We start from the raw sequence: 21,335 nt of genomic DNA, 5'->3' as shown, positions 1-21,335 counted from the left end.
AGGTAGGTATCAGAAATATAATCCAGTTGCAATTTTTTAATTCTTTTGATCCAACTAAGCCTAGTGCTTATCAATTTCAACAGCTATCTAGCCAAAGGGCAGAAATGTTTATGATTTGGACAGTGTTAAATAGAAAACCCTTTGATACTTATTTCTGACTACCATCTACAGAAATTCATCTTTCTAAATTCCATATGAGATGCAGGTTGGACAAATGTGAGTACACTGATGGAGCAATAAAATATCTGAAAACAGTTCAATGTAATAACTGCTCAATCCAGTTCTGAATAACCTGCTTTCCTTTTCAATCTTTTGAAGGTGAATTTTGTAGACTGGCTTCTTTTGCACTAAGAAGGGAGTATAGCACCACAGAAGATCTTTCTCCTATTTTGTATCACGTAGCATCATTGGTAAATGGTCAAGTAGGTGCACAAGTTTTGGGCTATTGCACTATATAGTGAAATATTAAAACTCTTAAATTCTCCTTTTATAATGCACACACATACGCATGGCATACTCAGAGTTTTATCGAAGGAGACTAACCTGTGGCATAGTCTGTGTTTATCTTTTTTTAAAAAGACTTTACTAATTTAGTTCCAAAGAATAATTTATTTCTGGGACTAATCTTAAGAGTTAGAAAAGATTGCTCTCCTATGTATTGATGAGAGACAATCTGACATTTGAACAGACATATGTTGCATTATCAGATTGACAGCTTTTCCCACAGAGGATTTGACTCTCAGTCTAGACTAGATGCCTATATCAACAGTATATTGAAATAGGACTGCTTTATTATCTTGTCTATACTTATGGCCTCAGAAACCTGTCACTCTTGCTGTCCCCCTCTGTTTCACCTCGATGGCTGATTGGCTGCTCCTCATCTTTTTTCCTGCCCCCATTTTCCATTTGTCTACTTTTTATCCAAAACATACTGGGAACTTTTTCATAGCTTTCTTTGACTTTTAGTTTCAACTTGTGTTCATTCAGGCCTGCTATGTAACCTGTATTATTTACACTTTGTTTCTGTCCCTGACTAAAAGGAACTGAATTACTGCCTCTGTGGTCACTGAGTGGTAAGGTTATTTTGGGCTATGCAGGCTGGGGGCAGGGTCAAGCTGGGGAGGGAGCTGAAATAAATTTCATGGCTGAAACTAATCTCTGGTTTCCAAGTCTCATGTGCGTTGTAATCTAATTCTCATTAGGAACAGAATTAATGTGTGTACCCAACGTATCATCTGGTTATTAGTTATTTGAAAAAACTCTGAAAAAAAAATCAGTGATTTAGGAGGGGTTGCATTTCTTTTTACTCTTGGTTCCACATTTAAAAAATTACATTGTCTGCATTTTGAATTAAGTGAAAGGGTCGGGAAAGGTCACTTTTCTTCCTTTACATCTCAAAAACAAACCAATTTATAGTCTGCAAGTTTTACATACAATAACATTCCTGAAATCACCATGACATACTGAGAACAATTCTGCCAGGTTAAGGATAGAGAGGAGAGGGAGCAGAAATATTTATCTGAAATAACAGGTATCCTTGGGAAGTTATCAGCTATAAGTTTTAAAATCACAGATCTTTGGATATAAGGAAGGAGTGTATGCATGGCTAACGGACAGGGTGAACAGAAGCTGTTACCAATTCAGAGTAGGAAGTCGACTCACTCACTGAGCAAACAGAAAGCTCCACTACAGCCATTTATTTTAATATAGATACTCAAGATTTCCCTTTTCTTAAAAAGCCTTCCAGGAAATCAGATGGGGGAAGATGGGCTACCATCACCTTTATCAAATATCTGCAAAGGTTACAGAGATAGCTGGGAAAGCCTTTGCATGGTGAATGGAAGAGATTACCACAGAACTAAATAATTGATTCTCATAATATTTAGATCTTGAATTAGGTTAAGTCTTGATCTGTTTCTAGCCAGCTGGTCTCTTTAAATATGTGGGCTGTGCAGTAAGGTTTTGGTTCCTCTGCAGTGTTCTTCCTGCATTTCTCTAGATTTCTTATATGCGTGGTTTGTTTACAGATCACTGCTTTTCCTCTGGAATGAGCCAATGTGGATAAGGGAGACCAAAAGGGAATTAATAAATGTTAAAAGATAGCTTGGTTTTAAGGTTTTAGTGCATAACTTTAAGACATTTTCACAGAACATATTGCTCTCAAGTTAGGGTTAAAGTGAAACTTTCCATTAGGATAATGCAGAGGACAACATTCTTTCAGGAAAAAATAAGAACAACAGCTTCCTTTTACCAGGCATCTCCCCTCAGGCACTGAGATTGCAGCCATCTAATAAAAGGGGACAGGCAGAGAGAGGAGACTTCAAAAGTCACAAATATACTTCAAGATCTAATTTTTAGCAAGTTTGGCAATGAGATCTTTCCATTCTCCCCTTTTCTTTGTGATGTATGTAGGAGTGAGTAGCTGCAACAGTGATTCTGGCTGTTGCCTGAAGAAGTTCTGACACAAGGCCTCAGTGTTACATATCACATACATCCCACAGTCATAGCTGTTTTGTTGAGCAGGGGCTTTCTCTTCCACAAAGGCCAGTTTGTCTCCTTTTCTGCCTAAGAAAGCCTCCAGTTTCTCTGCTACCTGCTTGGCATGGAGGGAGTTGCTCCTGCTATGGGAATCATAATGAAAAAAGCTATTTTTATCTTGGAGATAAACCAACAAACTCCAGTGGGTTCCCCCAGCTGCCTCGTTGGAATTATCATTGATGGCTAGAAACACAATTCCCCTGTGGGGTAGGTCCAGGGGCTCAAGGAACATGGCGATCTCTACTGGACTGCTAGTGCACTTGATGAACTGTGTGACTTCAGGGCTGATGAAGCAGACATGGTCAGAGCAGTCACGAAACTGACTGTTGGCAAAGTACTCAAAGGCAAATCCAATAATACGGTCATTGAGCCAGCTTGGAGGATCCAAAAGCGAAACATCTGATTGCCGCAGTAGACTGTCCATGTAACTCAAGACTACAGGGTCCATCTTGTACTGACCGGGGCTGCTCAGAAATTCCAGAAGCTGAAGGGGAGGAAGAAGACAGTATTTCCTGTTGAATATGATACCTGGCTGTAAAATGGGGAGTCATAAGCAGCAGCTACTTTTTTAGGGTTTTAGTAAAGATTAAATATAATTGTAATGTGTTTAGCAACAATGCCTGGCTAAGAGTAAACATTCAAGAAACTCTAGCTTATGTGCTGAATGTTAACAGTTAGAATGAAAACTTTGGAAAGCTTTCATGCTGAAGTAGTTAACATGAATTTTTAATTTCCTCTCTAAATACAGAGACTGGTTAAAATTATAATAAATGTTTAGCAAACTCTATAGCATTAACCATATTTTTGGCCCTTTAATGAATACATATGATAACAATGGCAAATTATTTTTATATTAAAGTGAATTTTCCAAGAGTCTAAAGAAAAATGCTGCTAATTACCAAGGGAAATAGTTTCCATTTCAACACAATTTTCAAGAGATAAGATAAAATATTGCTTCCTCATTCCATAATGGAAAGTGACAGCGTTACAGTTGCAGTTAAGAGGAACTGTAATTTTGAGAACAGAAAATCATGAGAGTAATACAGATGAAATTAATTTCTGTTTCTGCCCAGCTGAAGCATGAGTAATCAATGTACCTTTGGCTATTTCCCATCTTTAACCTCAAGCGGTAAGATAAAAACTATGTGAAGTTTATAATGTAAGTTGGAAATTCTATTGTCATTGCGGCACCGGAAGCAGGAGACCCAGATCTACCACTGATTTGCTGGTATTGAGCAAGTCATTTACTTTGTCCTTGTTTTTGTCTTATTAAGAAGGGCATATATCTGCTTTATATGCCTCAGAAAGTTGTAGAAAAGGCGAAATAGCTTTAGCTTGAAGATATTAAAAGATAATAAAATGTACAAATAATATTTATGTTATTAACTGCATGACAGTAGTAAGATGATCAGGAAATCTGGATAGTGCTCCAAACCAATCAAAGCAAATGAGGTTTGGAAACAAACATCCATTCATATTATCTTGTCCAAACAAAAGCATGACTAACTTATAAAAGCAAGACAATTGTATGATAAGACTAATTTAGTATGCTCCCCTGAGGTAAGGTGCTAACAAAGACAAGAAGTCCGATAAGTAACATAATATTTGAGCCTAATAAAGAGTTAAATGCTATGCACTGATCTGGCACAATCATAAAACAATAAACTGTCTCATGAAGACTGAGAACACAAAACAAAGCATATTGTTAGTAAATAATAACACATCTGTGAAAGACTGGGCTAGATATATGGCATCAATTTGATCAATTCTGGCCATTAGACCATTGTTTTACCATTTGGTTACTCTACTGAAATAATAAAATTTTATGGCACAACCATTTTCATGCAATCAAAACCCTGCAAAAACCTATACAGTATAGAAAAATAAATATATCTCTCAAGAAAAAAAGCTGAAGTAAATGAGGTTACAAAGCTGGTTTTATGTGCATACAGAATATCATAATCTAAGCTATATAGAGTAAGGATGTTTATGAGAAAAATATAAATATATGTATATAAATATAAACATAGATATATCAAATAAGGTGGCATGAATTAAGATTTTTTTTAAGAAGAAAGAATAACTTGAGCAGTCATAAACTGGAGCCAGGAACAAAGTTAACGAGGCATAGAGCACATGTGTGATGGGTGGGACACAAATTTGGCTCTAAGCTTTTTGGCAGCAAACCAGAGAGCGTTAAGTTAAACATTCACAATGTCCATAAGGTAAAAACAAAGCAATTGCTCAGGAGAAGTAAATGCATACTTTGTACTAAGGTCAGTTTTCTTCCAAGAAATTTTCATGGAAGACATAGTGTATCATAATTAATGACGTCCCACAATATCCTTATAACACATCGAAATAACTCTGAGGACTGTTTCTTATAATGATCTTTCATGTCCAGCCTGATGGCAAATGAGCAAACAGCAATCTAGTAAAAGCAGTTTGTGGAGGTAGGTGCTCAGCAGGCTGCTGCTTTGACTTGATTTAAGAATAAATGAATACGAAAAGGGAATGACTGCAGGTGCTTCAAGCAAGTCTCCTTGAATCTTCCCCAGGCCTTCAATGAATACTCTGCAGTAGTGAGTGCCAGACTGCACTGCCCAGCAAATGCTTAAGAGATCTGCTCCCTGTGCTGCCGGCTGAAGCAAGAGCCACCTCCTAACAGCCAAGCCAGCTAGGGAAAGAAGCCTACAGGCATCTCACTTGGAAAGAGTATCCACAGGTAGAGCCAAGATTTCCCTCAGAAAACAGTTTTTGCGTTTTGTCTGATTTTGAAAATGTCCAACACAGAGACAAGGACCTAATTCTATTCCATACAGCATGATTGCAATAGTTTAACCCCAAAAATTCTAAAGCAAATGGAATCAAACAAGTGTTTGGCCACACCACCCTTGGCCAAGAAAAACTCTGTAGTTCACATCTGAAGACTTGAATTTTAGGCTCAGTTCTGTTACTCATTGGTTGTGCGATCATCCATAAACTAATTTCTTTAAACCTCAGTATCCTCTTCTGTAAAATGAGACAATTAATACATGACCTTTATCAGGGTATTTGTCAATATAAAATGAAGAAACATAAGTAACTAAGATTCTAAAAAATATAAAGTAGTATTTCCAGTTATCTATTCTGTGATCAGGAAACTGATATCTCAGTAACTGATAACTGTAACACATTTCATTTAACAAATGGTTATCGAGTGCTTCCTATGCTAGGGGCTAGAAATACAGTATGGGAATGAAACAGTCATAGTTCCTACCCTCAATGAGCTTAAGCCTATTATGTTACAATGAACACATAGTGAATATATACAATTCTTTCCGTCAGTAAGCACATACTGACTACCTAGTATTAAATGTTGTGGGAGATACCAAGATATATAAGATGGCTTATGGTAAATGAGATAAGAATCTGTAGAAAGCACAAATAAAATGTATGGGAATTCAGAAGAGAGAACAATTACTGCTAGCAAACAGGGGGTAAGAGAAGGAGAGCTCAGATCAGGAAAGGCTTCAAGGAGAGAGTGGCATAAAAGTGGGCTCTTGAAAGGTAGGTAGAACTGGATGCATGGAGAAAGGGCATTAAGAAGGCAGAGAGGCAAGGAAAGTCCTTTAAGTGTGTAGTCCAGTCTGTCTGGAATGAAATGGGAATAGATGGTAGATGAGGAAAGAGGAAGATTATTAGAAGCTCAGTGGTAACAGACTGAATTCCACGTCAAAGAGTTTGGAATTTATACAGGAGGAAATGGGGAGCCATTAATGGTTAGATCAGTGTTTTAAGAAGATTAATAATTCAGCCATAGCATACAGGATTAATTGGTAGGGACAGGAATTAGAGAGATCAATTAGATTTTTATTGGAAGTAAACGAAGGAAGAAATGACTTAAACCAGGGGAAATGGTAGTAGGTGGGTTAGGAGGCAAGGGGGAAAACATATTGTAGACAGAGAATCAGTACGTGATCAGAGGATGGTGGATAACAGAGAGGAATGAATTAACAAATTGTCTGGGGGTTTTAGTTGGGGTTAACTGGGAGGAGGATGAGCCCATTATTAATGGGGTGTGGGAAAAGGAGACAGAAGGGGATACCAAAAGAACCCAGCGTCATCTAGAACCATCCTATGGATATTTCTTTATATAGTGAGCACTGTACTTGGCATTATCTGAGGTACAACAACTATTTGCCTGATTAATGAAATATTTAAAAAAGGGAGTCAAAATACAGATTAGGGATTTTATTACTGTCTGTAACATGCCCATTTTTGCTTTGGTTTTGTTTTGTCTGTTTTCCTCTGTTGATTCATAGAGAATCCCTTCGGAATTAAAAGACCTATGTCTTTCAGTGGATGGTAAGGAAGACTGGGGAGTGATTTGGGGAGACAATGATCTCCTCATAGCTTTATTTGTAAAATCCTACAAAATATAATTCTAGGTTTTGGGACTAGGAGGCTTTGGGTCTAGGCTTGGACTTTGCCCCTGCTATCCATGACTCTGGGCAAGTTATTAATTCTCTTTCCAGGACTCATTTTCCTCATCTGTAAAATGAGGTAAAAAAACTTGCCTCACAGGGTTGTTACGAGAATTAAAAACATGAGTGAAAACACTCAGTATATTGTTTGATACATAGCAGGCTCTCAAAAAATTTAGTTTCTTTCCCTGTTCCCTATACTTGGGGCAGTAATAACAGACGTTAGAGTTTTCTTGAAAATAAAGCATTGTTTTTCTCTTTATATAAAGCCACAAAGTCATCAGGGAGAGATCTAGCTAGGGCAGCAATCTGTGCTCTTGGCATAAGAAGAGTGAATGCTATCTCCAGAGAAAACTTTTCTCTCAACCTCAGAGAAGTAAGGATGTTAGCATGCTGTCAATATCCACAAACCCTGCCATTACAGGATTTACATGGTATCTTCCAACTTCTGTAGCTATGTGAAGCTAATATTGAATTCATAGTATAGAACACTTCCTAAATAAAAGTTTAATTTTAACAAAAGGAAGAGATTATTTTTCATATTAATCTTAAAATCCTTAAAATGTACACTACTTGAAAATTTGTTATTAAAAAACAAGGTAATTAAATAATAAAAACTAATTTAAAGGGAAAATTTACAATTTAATAGGAGCCATTCTGATTACCTGCTAACACAAAGTAAGGGAAGAAACTGCTGGTTCAGTAGAAAAAAACACTAGTTTGGCAGTCTGTTTCAGTGAACACTATGTTCTATAGCAGCACTGTCCAATAGGACTTTCTGTGGTGAGGGAAATGTTCTTTATCTGCAATGTTCAGTACAGTAGCTACTACAAAGCACTTGAAATGGGCTTGCGTGACTGAGGAACTGAATATTTAATTTTAATTAATTTGAACTTAAATTTAAATAGTCACATGTGGCTAGTGGCTACTGTTTTGGACAGCACAGTTCCATAAGATTTCATAGGTAGTTCTTGAAAGAAAAAAATAAGGTTACGTGGTTAAATGAAGTCAGTGAAATGTTGCATTCTAAAACTTCTTATACAGGAGATTCATAAGGCATACAGTATGTTAGAGGCTAGAAGTTCTGCAATAAATAAGTTTAGCTTTTTGTGATCTGATTTTTTTCCCCAAACTCATTTCATTATGAACTTTTTTTTGGGTAGAGTATCCATTAATACCTTATTTTCTGTGTAGTGAATTTTTTAATATGCTCACTGAGTTATTAATAATGGCATTGGGACAACTTGTTAGTCATTTGATTAAAAACAAGAAGTTAGATCCCTCCCTCATACCTTAGATCACATAACATTTTAGATGGAGTAAAATTTAAATGTTAAAAAGTGAAACAAAATATTAGAAGAAAAAAGAACTTAATACACTTATATAACTGGCCAATAAACACCAGAAAAGATACTAATACCTTAGTAGTAATCAGAATTGCAAGTTAAAGCAAGATTTACTTATTAAATTAGCAGAGATGGAGAAAACTGGAAATAACAAGCATTGTTAGAGACTAAGGGAAAATGGGCATTCTCACTGTTCATAGGAGTGTTAACAAATGCAAGCTTTTTGCAGGGTAATTTCCCCTTATATTTTAATTATAAAGAAATGTCTGGACATAGGTATTTTCTTTTTAGAAATTTATCTTAAGGGAAACAGTAAGAATGTATGCAAATTTTTAACAAGAATGTTCATCGCAGCAGTATTTTTAACAGAAAAACTAGAAACAATTTAAACTAACTGGACTGATATAGTTAGATAACAGGGTTTCCATACAATGGAATCTTTTTCAACCATTAAAAATAAAGCTGTAGATATAAATTTATAGAAATATGCTCATGATGTGCTATAAGAAAGGCTATATAAAAATATGTTTGAGAAAAAAGCTATATACAAAAATAATTAAGAATGATAGTCATCCAATTTAAATATAGTTTTAAGGATTAGTAATACTCCTTAATTTTTTTCCTTTTACCTTTTGGTATCATTTACATATTTTTTCCCCCTTTCTTTTCATAATGAGTAAGTATAGCTAATTTTCACTTAGAAAAAAAAAGATGCACACCTCCCACTCTTACACTGAACCAAAATCTATGTTTCTTCAACTCACTGGTCTCACTTCTGTCTTTTGGAAAAAAGAGTTAAGTCTAATCTGTCTTCCATGAACCTTCAAACACAAAGATGTAAAAATAATCTGTTTACTAAAATTAATTATGTCCAGCTTCTAATGTATGAGTCCATTTGCAATTTCACAAAAAGAATCACATCTAAGACCAAATGACTTTCATGGCAGCATAAGCAAAAAAATTTTCAGGAAGGAAGTTCAAGCCTTTTTTTTTTTTTTTTTTTTTGGTTTCAATTTCCCCCTATTAAACATTTCCTTTTAATGCTAGCCTAAACCACCGGAGATTTGAATAAAGTGACATGTAAAAATTACCATCAAGATTTATATATCACTCTTGAGGGCAGACATTAGATTTTATCCGTCTGTTACCTTCAGTGCTTGACAAACTAGAGAAGTTTTAATAAATCAATGTTTTTTCCTGAACAAAATACAGAAGTGAAATGTATTTTGGAAAACTGCTAAATATACAAATTGTTACAAACATGGGATGATTTCTCAATTTTATAAATTATTTATAAATTTGAACAATATTCCTATAACAGTAATATTTTATGAATAGAGCAATTCAGCTCTCAAAGCAGAAAAACCACCTGGTATGATGATGATGATGCCTGGTAACTTGACTGCCGTTAAGTTCCATTTGGTCCTGCTTTGGGCCAGGGAGACAGACTAGGTGACATTTTAGGATTGCTTCCAGTACCAAGGCTCTCTCCATTTACTGCTCTTACTAGGCATGGATATCAGTTGCTAAGTTGTCACTGACCATGAAAAGAATTTTATTCTCAGTCTACCATTTCTATCTCAAGAGTTCCATCTATAACTGTATCACAGTTTCTTTCCTTACTATAAACTTGGTATAATTATCAGCCTTTTCTTAAACTGATTTTATTTTGCTTAAAATTTTCTGTGGAATGACTTTACACAAATGAATGGGGTTATAAAGACAGTATGTAGGGAGGCCATTAGATCTAATGAGAGGTCTGAGTTAGACATTTTATAAAGGAGCAGCAGCATTTAATTTTAGCATATACAGTAACAAAAAAGCTGGTAAGTCATGGTTAAGCTAAAGTTACAGTCTGCTTGATTTCATAAATAACCAGTGTTCAGCTCATAGTAACTATATGCAAACATACTGTTTGGATGAGTATGGAAAAAGCCATCACTTTTAATCTTATTTGTCCTGTATATTTTGGAGCTTGGTAAATTACTTTTCATGGGTAGTTAAGAGGTAAATCATTATTATAAACTTTCAATTTATGGGTTTCAACAATGTGCTTTGCACATAGTGGGGCTCAAATTTAATGAAGGAATGAAAGAAATAATGAATTTGTTTCATTGTACTGTGCTGATAAGAAAACAGGGTCTGATGGGACCCAATTATGACACATAGGATTTTCTATCTCAGCAATTTGTCTTTAAATATTAATTGACACAAATATTTGTGAGTTATCTGAACACATTTGAATTATATTCCATATTATAAAGTAGGATCAGACATTTCCAGCAACTATCTATTTTAGCTGCTAATGTAAGTGCCAAGTTGCTGCAACACACAGTAGTGGGAAAATTAGAGCCAAGGCCAGAAATCCCCCAAACTATTGTTTTGAAGGGATTTAACCTGTCACACTAGTCTGCGAGTATATTTATTTATTTGATGGCCACCAGAAGGCAGGCCTGAGGATTTTAAACTTGAAATTATAGATGCTCAAAAATAATAACCGTAATCAGGACAATTTTTTTTTTTAGTATCAGGACTGTATTCTAATGCTTTTATAACAGATGAATGTGCAGAGGGGTAGACATTTAATTGGAAGCCAGAGAAAGGAACTTTCAGAGATTTTCTGTAGAAATAGAAATTCTTAAAAAGCCTCATAAATTGCAAGTATTCTCTCCACTTTAAGACAGACCCATTCCTTCCCCCTGTAAGGGGGCAGACAGATGAATGTTGACTTCTATGTAAACTTGATTTTCAGTCTGTTTTGAACTATATCACACCTAAATGGTTTCCAATAGTTAAATGGACAAAGTCAATATAGGCTAGTCATGCTGAAGAAGGGTAGTTCCTCAGAGAATCTGGTTCAGAACGTTAAGTAACTTAATGTTACTAATTTGGATTAGTAATATTTGGACCCCATATCCAATTTTTTGAATAGTATGTTTAAAAAAAGCACACAATTTGGGGACTAGCTGGGATTTGGGCAGTCAATTTTATACAGTCTGGTACTGATCAGTTTCCAAAGAGAAGGGTTATCTGGGCCTTGAGGACTTCCTTTTTGTTTGCTGATACATTTTACTCATCCAAGAGGTTTAAGGGATTGAGGAGTGTTTACCTTAAAAAGTCAGAAATGTAAAACTTACAGATATAGATGAAATTTAACCAAGGAGGCCTTAGCAACATCTGGGAACCTATATATGTGGTAAAGCCACTGCTCATCAAAAGTACTAATATTATCATTTATAATACAGAAGAGTGGGCTAGCCTCTTGACCACATAAAATGCTAACTGACCTCTACACTGATATGTACATCCCAGTTGAAAGGTTTGAAATTTATTTCAATCTGTTTCTTTAGACTGGTCAGTTACAGTGGGAAAATAACCTAGCAGACTCTTTAGAGATCACTTTATGATAAAATTTAGTTTAAGAAATTATTTATTTATTTATTAGTCTAACCTCTTCACTCCTATATTATTTTCTGATGCTCTAACTTACAAATTACTGCTAGATCATTTTTCAAACCGAACTCCAGTTACATTGTTCTGCTCCAAAAACTTTAACATCTGTTGTCTACCAAATCAAGCACAAATTACAGCCTGGCATTCAATTATTTTCAAGAAAATAGCCCCAACCTATCTTTTGCGATTTATTTTCTGGTACTGCTCTGACACACCTAGCCTAAGCTCAGTCATCCTGCAGGCCCAATTTTTAGTCAACAGTGTGTGGCTGCTGGTTGCTGCCCCTGAGGTGTAAGAGAAAGAAACAGCCAAGTACCCGAATCCTACTCCAATAGAGAGGATGGGGAATGAACACTGCTCTACTGCCTTTCTGAAACACAGATTTGATCCATCACGCTCTAGCTTAAAACCATTACAGTGAGCTTTTTATAAACTAGGACCCACAGTACAGGATGTGGCTAGAATAAAGGGTTCTATGAACCTGGGAAAAAAATTGCATCTTTATTTTCAATAACCTGTAGTTGAAATTCACCGTTTTCTTCAGTAAGTATAGGGAATAATCCACAGCGGTATTAGCAGTCACTACGTCTTTATTACCAATAGAAATATGGTATTTTCATACCACGTTAATGTTGCTACAGATATCTCCAAACATAATTTATACTCATCACGACTTTGAAATTACATAATTAGACCTGCTGCAGATGTTATTTAATGCATAAGGACACACATATATAACTTGTTTTAATATTTTTCAAACTTTCAATACAATTTGTTTCATTTGTGTTTCTATGTACTTTATTTTATACATTTAAAAATAATATTCTGAGATAGGGTCTATCGGCAAGCTGCCAAAGAAGTCCATGGCATACAAGAGGTTATTTTATTTTTACCTTTGTTATTCATACCTATTAATTGCTTACAGTATATAATCTGAAAGCTTTAGCATGGAATTTAAGGCTCTTTATAATCTGTTCACATCCACTTTATCATCTTTATCTCTGCCTCACCCCTACTCTCCTTATTAAACTCCAGTCATAGCAAGACAACAGTAATTCTTATCTGGAGGCAGACAGGTTTTTAGATTAACTAGTTAATAGATAGCCATGCACTGATTTGGCTTTGTCTTATATAGACCCTCTCTACCTACCAAGTGAATTCTTTTAAAGGTTTTTCCCTACTGCTATATGGTCCTAATAGGGCTATATCTTAAATCTTTATATTGCATTCCTAACTTAAATGATTGACAAAATAAATAATAGAAGAGGTCCTAAATCGGCAGGACACTGTGTGTAGTCTCTAAGGGAGCAAAGTTAGTCTTTGAATCTCATAAATTGTCTTAGTTCTGATTTTTCTGGGAATAGAAATGAGGATGCTCCCGAGCTCTAAGCCCGGATCCTGAGCTGACACATCCTGGACGGAAGAAAGGGATAAGAAAGAGAGCAGCCCTAACGGAGGTGAACCTGATTAACACCGAGGGATGGAACTGCGCTGTAGGGAAAGGCAGAGGTGACTCCCCCTCCCTTTTCCCAGAGCAGTTATACAAAACTTTCATCACTCTGCTCCACTTCTCATTCCATTCCCAATTCTCTTACCAAATAACTCCCATCTTAATATTACCGAGACAACTCCAACTTCCTGGCCTTCCCCACTTCCCATTCTTTCTTCTTCTCTAGTTTACTGGTTCTCAGCTCTCAGCATTAGTCACCTTAGGAGTTAAAAACAAAACAAAACTGATGTCTGGGTACTAACCCCGGAGTTTGATTAATTGGTCTTCGGTGGAGCAACAGCATTAGTTTTGTCTTTTAAGTAGTTTCCCAAGTGATTTTACTGCGCATTCCAGGTTGAGTTCCATTAGTGCTCCTGATGCTATAAATTAGCCACCCATCAGTTGTCCACTTCTCGGTTCCACGGTACACTTTAATGCCTAAATTTCCCACCTTTGAAGAAAACATTTTTGCGGCCCCCATTCTCCCCCTTCATCTCTCTCATCCTTCATAATGACGCTTCTTTAAATGGTAGTCTACACCACTATGGTTTCCACCAGCTGTGTTTTATTCCTCTAACTTTACTCTTCCAGCCAATCCTTTCACACGCTTTTGTGCCCGTCATTCTCTCTGCTTCTATCTCCTCTCATTTCTTTGATCAGCTACTGGTCACTAGCCTTTTCGTACAAGTGATTCAGAGCTCACCTTGGAAAGGGTTTCCTCAAGTGCTTCTACACAATCCGGGACCCCTCTTCTATGCTCAATATCCTGCGCTTTTTTTTTTCCTATTATAATTTAACTTTACTACCTCTGTGGATTCTTATCGTCTCCCACAAAACACAACACTTCAGAAAGCTGAGATTACTTCATTCGCTTCTGACTTTCTGGAATCTAAAACATGGAAACCTCTCTGCGAAGTCTGAGGAATGAATGGAAAAAGGGAAGACTAGGAAACGCAGGTCGGGGGCGGGGAAATGCGAGGGGAGGGGGCGTGTATGTGAAAGGGGCGGGGGCTAGGAGAGGCGGCGCTGAGAATCGTGCGCCAGAACTGGGGAGGGGGCACGGGTACGCTAGATTTGCGCGAGCAGCAAGGCGCTCCCCCGCCGGGACACACTGACTAACACACCGAAGTGGGCAGGCGGCTTCTTACCTGCCTCGGGCCTCACCACCTCAACCAGCCTTCAAGCAACTGTTGTGTTGGCCGGAAAGCGAGAGTACGGTCGCAAACCTTTTTTTTTACCACAACCTTGCGACATTCCTCTCCAGTTAGAGGGAGAACCTAGGCAGAGAGCTCAGCTCTGCCGTAAGGTGAGGAAAAAATTTTTGGGCGGGGAAGCCTGGCGCGGACGAAATGGGGCGTGTCTACGCAAGCGCATGCTCTACTTGCCGGCGGCGTCACGTGCGGGGGCGGGGCGGGGCTTGGCGGGCGGGCTGGCTCAGGCGGGCGGCTGGGGGCGTGGGAGGTAAGTGTGCGCGCGCCTGCTCCTTTGCAGCCAGAGTCGCGCGGGGCGGGGCCGCGTGAGCGGGGTCGAGGGCGCGCGGGCCGGAGCGGACCGGGGGCGCGGCGGCAGTTTCCCGTGGCTGCTGCGAGTCCGGCCAGGACTGTGCGAGGCGGCTGCGGAGGTACCCGCGGCACCGGCGGAGGCGGCTGAGGCAGCGGGCCAACGCGTGCTCTTTGGGCGGGGTGCGGCGGGGGGATGTTCCTGCCCAGGTCGGGCGGAGTCTCTCTGACAGGGCGGGGGATGCGCGGCGGCCGCTCTCCGGGACCCTGAGGCAGCTGGGCCCACCCTCCCGGAGCCATCCGAGGACCATCAGCCCTCGTGCCCTCGGCCTGTGCCGTCTCCTCCGGCCTGACCCTGGGGCCGGGGGTGGGAGGCGGCTTCCGCCAGAGAGGAGCGGGCTGTGGTGGCCACCGCGGCGGAGCCTGAGGTAAGACCCGCCCAAGCCGCCCAGCGGCCCTGCCGCCCGGCCCGGCCCACGTCTCTGGCTCGCTCTTTGGCTCCTGCGGGGCCGCCCCGCCCCGTCCCAGCGGAGGCGCCCCGCGAGCGGGTCAGCCTCGGATCCTCCCAGACCCCGGATCACTGGCCCAGGTCCCCTGTAGACCCCACCCATCGTATCTTCCATTGGCCAGACAGCATGCCGGCCTTCCAGCCTCCCTGACGGTGCTGTCACCGAACCCCCGTCCCGCCGCGCTCCCCGTTAGGAGCTCACTTGGACTCTCCTCGGACTCTTGATAGGGCCTCGAGACTCCGTTACATCCTTCCGTGAGCGGACCCGGTCCCGCGCCCCGGGACTCCCAGGCACGGCCGTCCCCTAGCCCGCTGCGACCCCCCGCGCCCAGGCGGATCCGTCGCTGCCCACCCCTCTTCCCAGCAGAACCCCACGGCAGCCCGGCTCGCCCAGCGCCCCGCCGACCAGCTCCTCCCCGGCCCAACTCAGCTTTAAGACGGTCCGTGACGGGGTGCTCCCAGCTTCCCGCTGTTGGCCCTCCTCGGACCCCAGCAGGCAGCGACCTCTCCCCCCGCCCCCGGGCCCCTTCCTGCAGCCTCTCCCCGGGCCTTCTCTCCTCAGGCAGCCCTTTTTATTTTTTTGTCCGGTCGTGATCTTTTTGGTTAAAAGGGCTTTGCCCTGAAATCCTGAGGGGATGTTTGCTTAGCCTAGTGTATTCCCCCCATCGGGACTTAAGGGGACCAGCTGACACCCATGTTTGGAGGGTTTACCCTGGTGGCTAAAGAGGGAGGGCGAGGGCAGAGTATGGGAGCCCAAGTCAGCGTGTGGGTGCTATTACGGGGTCACACAGCCTGCTCCTCGTCTTGTCTCTTCTGTGGAACGTGTGAGGTAGTTCAGAGCTAACATTTTAGGCACCTCTCGAAGGATTAACTCAAATTTCACTGATATTTGAGTATATAACTCATGGATATAACTGCCTCCGTGTAGTGTCATTTCCTTCATCTCCTTGTATATTTTTACAGATGTTTTGTACTGTTTTTGAAGGATGCCAGTGGACTTGTTTTTGGATTTGTTATTTTTGAGTTTGCTGCAAAAGTGAGATTTGTAGCTTTTCATAATCCCTGAAGAGTTAATGTCAGTGTAGTAATAACTTATTGTTACCTGGTGCTGCACTATATTGCTTTGCCAAGGAGCAAGTTCGCTTAATGCAATGTTCACTGATGTCATTATGAACAACCTTCTCAGCAGCAGTAAAATATTGAATGAAAAGTTGTTTGTTGAAATTGAACTCCTGAGCTGTCAAGAAGGAAATGTAATGTTAAACCAAATAATATTTTTGAAATTTTTTTGTGTGTGTGGAACTGAGGAAGGGAAAAGTCATATTAAAATTATAGGTAATACCTAGACATAAAAGTCAAAAGGTTCAAAAGAGTATGTAGTAAAAAGTTTCTCTTCTCTCTTTATCCTCCAGCCACCCATTTTTCCTTTTTAGAGACAACCACTATTTCCATACTTGTGTGTTCCTTTCCTGTGGTATTTGTAGTGTATACATGCCTATATATTTATATTCTTAAAACATACCACAGATATTATACACTCTGTATATAGCTTTTATTCCTCCCACTTACAATAGATTCTAGAGATCATATATTTGGAAGTGCCTAATACACTGGCTGCATAGTATCCCATGTTGCTGGTTTTGAGATTATTTTCTGTCTTTGCTTTTACAAATAGTGCTACCTTCTTTTCTTTAAATGTATCAGCTGTTATACATGTATGTTCTAAGTAATTTTGGATTAGAAAAAATTTTCTAGTGAACCTACAAAAGAGGGTATAACTAAATTTCTCATTGAAACTGTGAGCTTCCATGGAATGACTAGCTTTGATAGTGATTATAATATTTACTAAATAAGTTCCTGAAGGACGTCAAGTAAGGGACTGCAGTGATCAAATTTGTGTTTTTAAATATCACTCAATGAGGAGCGTGAATTGAAGGGTGGACTAAGGCTAAAGGCAAGAATATCAAGAGAGCAATAATATAGGCAAACTATTACAGTGGGTCTGGATTTGAGTAGAGGGAGTAGATAGTACTTGGTGATTTCATTGGATTTGGCATTAGGGAGAGGCTTCATCAAGGATAAGGTAACAGGTTTCTACTTTATGCCTTTTCACTGAGGTGTGGATCCAGATGAGAGAGGAGTGGGATTTTTATTTTTATTTTTGTCAAGAAAGGAATTCAATTTGTAACATGTTGAGTTTGGGTGGTTGTATTTCTGTCAGATGGAGATAGCCAGTAGGCAGCTGGATTTGTGGCTTAAGCTCATCATCAAATTCTGAGTTGTAGTAAGAGATTTTGGGGGCAAAGGGCATAGATGAAAGGAGAAAAAATTGTAGGACAAAATCCAACATTTGCAGTACAGGTATGCAGTACAGTTGAATGTCTCAGCTAGTACATTATGTGATTAAGTTCTTTAAAAAGTCTTGTTATGTAGTTTAAACATCAATAGTGAGGATCACTGTCTAATATGACTTTTTAAACAGTTTTTCCCTTAGTTAACATTAGTAGTGTATATTTCATGAGGGAAATGGAGTAAATTTAGGTTTTTTTAAAAAGTAAAATCTCAGAAATAGTAATATAAAAACCCATCTTTCCTCATCATTTGGATTATACTATTGTAGAATTTTGTTCAGTCTTTAGTGTTTGCAGAGAAGTACAGGCAGTTTGGAAATGTGGTTTGCCAAGAATATGAAAATTTTTAGTCTGCATAATTTTTAGTTATATTAGTTTAAAATAAACACGAATCAAAGAATTTTTGGTCATGTTTTTAAACCATAACATTGATTTATTTATTCCTAAGTCTAGAGCTACCGTATATATCTCTTGACTATTCTAGACCCCTGCAAATCACTCTAGTGGACATCTCTATTTGGATTCACATTTCACAAGCATTTCAAACATGTTCAAAATGAAACTGTTTTCTGTCTCCCTCTTCCCTCCAAAAAGGTGGGGTAGAGGGAAACAAACCTGCAACAAACTTTTTTCTTTGGATTTCCTGTTTTGTTAAATGACATCACTCTTTCCTCATGAAGCCTTCAGAAGCCTGAAAATCACTCTTCACTCCACTCTGTCTTGTTACCAACATCACTAACTCCTGCATATTCTCCTTCATGATATTTCAGATCATTTCTTCTTAATATTTTTGTTGCCTCTGTATTAACCCCAAATGTGTGTTGGGCTTTGTAATGCTTTCTGAGTGGTCCTCTTGCCTTTTCTCTCTGCCTATTGGTTTGCCATACCCTCCAGTTCATTCTCTGCATCGCTGCCAGAGTAAATGTTCTGAGATGCTCTTTTAGTTAGGCTCTTTAAATTGCAAGGAAGAAACTCAAGTTATTCTAACTAGGGGAATGCTTATTGAAAGGAAACATGCACGAGGGAACCGGGGAAAGTTAAACAACTTGGTCTCAAGAACAGGAGCTTAATAAAATTTGTTTAAGCTACTGTATTTCCTTTTGGCTTATTTTTTCCTCTGTATTCCAATCACTGCCCATTCCCTACCAGTACTCCCCAGCCCAGCTTCTAGCTTCTGTTTGTTCCTATTTCTGCCTGTTTATAACTACTGAGTCACTCCCATGCCAGCATCTTGCCTCCTGGCTGCTATCAAAAAACTTGAGCTCCTGTTGCTAATTTCTTCCTTTTTTCCCTAGGATTTGCTGGTTTGAATTCCCAAGAAACAATGTCTTTGACTCAGCTCTTTTTTTCATGGGCTGCTATCAAGGCTGTGTACTTGGGTCATGTGACCACCGTGGACATTTAGTTCTAGCTGTGCGTGTATTTGTGCATGTGGGTGTGGGACAGGGTCGTCACGGTGGAAAACATCAGACAGTGTGCAGGCTAATTTCTCAGAAAATGGGGTTGCAAGCACAGCAGGCACCATAATTGACATTTATAGTACAAATACAAACCTTATCATGTCCCTTCTGTTGAAAGATCTTCAGTGCTTTCTCATTGTTTTCAGGATAATGCTTAACCTGTAGCGTGGCATGTGTTTGAGATCCTTTAGGATCTGACTCTTCTTTAAGCTTTCTTCCCTTGCTCTCTTCCTTAAATTCTTTGATCTACTCCTATTGGACTTAGGCTTTCTCTCAGATAAAGTGCTTTCTTTTTTGACTTTGCAGTCTGTTCCCTTTCTCTTCATCCCCTTCTCCTTTTCTTTGCTTGATTAACTCCTATCTGACCTTCAGGACTCAGTTTAGGTGTATCTTAAGGAAGTTTTCCTTTGCCTCTTCCAGGTTAAGTTAGGTGCCACTCCTGTGTTCTCCTGTAATGCATAGTGCTGGCTGCTGTCATAGTTCTCTGATGAAATTCATAATTACTTGTCTCTTTTCTTCACTGGGCTTTAACTTCTTTGGCATCAGTGCTGTATAGTAGGACAGGTTTTTGGATGGAGGTTTTGAAAAATATATGGAAGCTTTTTATAAGTTACAAAGTATACAAAAAGTACACAAATCATAAATGCATAGTTCAGTGAATGAATTTTCACCAAGCAAACACTGGTGTCACCAACACTCATATCAAGCTATAAAATACCACTACAACTCCATAAGCCACCTTGTGCCCTCTTGTAGGCACTAATCCAGTTCAAGGAGCATTTAATTTTAAGTGGAAAAACTCTTTAACATATAGATTTCTCTATGTATTTTTATCTTTAAACATGTAAGACACATAGGTATTGGAGTTTTGATCCTATAGAAAGAACAAACATAGGTTAACATGCGTGAGGTGGGATTAGTAAACACGTAAAGCATTTTCCAAATGGTGTTTGGCCTTTGGGTTTCAATGTGAATTATGTTGCTAGCATATTTTGGCAGTGGGGTCATCCAGCGGGCAACTGGAGTGTAATTTTACATGTACAGTGAGAAAAGGACTAGTTGTCCAATGTCATAGACAGCTGGCTTGCTAAGAATTTTTTCAAATAGCTGTAATTTTAGAGTGTACTTTTCTCAGTTTTGATTTTTCATAAGCTTTTAAGATTGTGTGGCCCTGAATATGAAGGTATTCTTCTAAATGTACTTTTTCCTTAGGTGACCTTTTCTGTTTGTAAATATAAAATTCATTAAGGCCAATAAAGTGGAAAGAATATGGACTTTCAAACCTGGATTTCCAACAGACTTTGCTCTATTCAATTTCCATCTTCACTTAATGAACTGCCATTTATGGGCAAGTCAGTTAACATTTCTGAGCTTCAAGAATTAGGACAGGTTTTTAGATTGAGGATTTGAATTGAATTTAAACCAGCAAATCCTAGGGAAAAAAGGAAGAAGTTAGCAACAGGAGCTCAAGTTTTTTGACAGCAGCCAGGAGGCAAGATGCTGACAAACATTCCATCTTTCAAATGGGAATATTTATTGCACAAGAGTTAAGTTATATAAAGCACCAAGCCCATAGTTGACACTCAGTAAGTCTTCCTTTTCCTCCTTGAATACGTCGATTTCTTATTATGTTGAAATATGAGATCAAGAATTCAAAATAATTTCATTGCGTGGCATTGAGAGTAAATGGCCAATCAAAATTGATGGTTGTTAACAGAAATAAATCTTAGAAAGGGTAATGTGCTGTTGTTCAAGTGTGACCATATTTTTCCATTCAAAAACTTTCAAAGAAATGCTTTTTTTGGTATCATTATACAAGGTTAGTGGATGTTAGAAGGTACTTTTATTCATTGTGAGGTATCATAACAAAATGTTCTGCTTGCCAATGACAAACATTTCTTAAATCATTGACAGATTGTAGTACTATTGCTATTTGTAGTGTGTAAGTATTTGTTTGAAATCTGTTTACTTAAATTGATCAGATAATAGTAGGCTGAGTAATCTTTTTAATGTCAGGGATGTAATGTAATCTCTTTTTTAATAAAAAGTTTTTTGGGTGTCTGTGGATATATGTTTATAAATGATTATTAGCTATTTTTCCTTTTGCAGCTCTACCTTCTTTTAGTTCTCTTCCTGACTCCCCCCTACTTTTTTTTATAATAAAAAACTTAGAAAATATTCAAAAGTTGAAAGAATAGTACAAACAACATTGATATATCTGCCAC

The 21,335-nt window shown here is 38.8% G+C and overlaps 2 protein-coding genes across 9 annotated transcripts in view; one reads left to right on the top strand and one right to left on the bottom strand.

Annotated features, from left to right (window-relative positions):
- Positions 1–1,735: 1,735 nt before the first annotated feature.
- SENP8 (SUMO peptidase family member, NEDD8 specific) lies at positions 1,736–14,523 on the bottom strand. The gene is made up of 2 exons (XM_036907841.2): positions 14,441–14,523; positions 1,736–3,022 (listed from the first exon to the last, which is right to left on the bottom strand). The coding sequence occupies exon 2, from the start codon at positions 2,984–2,986 to the stop codon at positions 2,348–2,350; it is 639 nt and encodes a 212-aa protein (XP_036763736.2). The 5' UTR covers positions 2,987–3,022; positions 14,441–14,523; the 3' UTR covers positions 1,736–2,347.
- A 293-nt stretch (positions 14,524–14,816) lies between these two features.
- The window catches only part of MYO9A (myosin IXA), a 358,540-nt gene continuing 352,021 nt past the window's right edge, over positions 14,817–21,335 (top strand). For 7 of the 8 annotated variants that reach the window (XM_057488943.1, XM_057488944.1, XM_036907835.2 and 4 more), the window contains exon 1: positions 15,079–15,219. The gene's annotated coding sequence lies outside the window, so the exon portion shown is untranslated. Of the gene's footprint in view, positions 14,914–15,078; positions 15,220–21,335 lie in introns of those variants that run through there. The other variant, XM_057488942.1, reaches the window with a different exon arrangement.

Source organism: Manis pentadactyla, chromosome 11 (assembly GCF_030020395.1).
Source record: "Manis pentadactyla isolate mManPen7 chromosome 11, mManPen7.hap1, whole genome shotgun sequence".
NCBI classification, from domain to species: domain Eukaryota; kingdom Metazoa; phylum Chordata; class Mammalia; order Pholidota; family Manidae; genus Manis; species Manis pentadactyla.
This window is presented reverse-complemented; position numbering and strand designations above follow the sequence as displayed.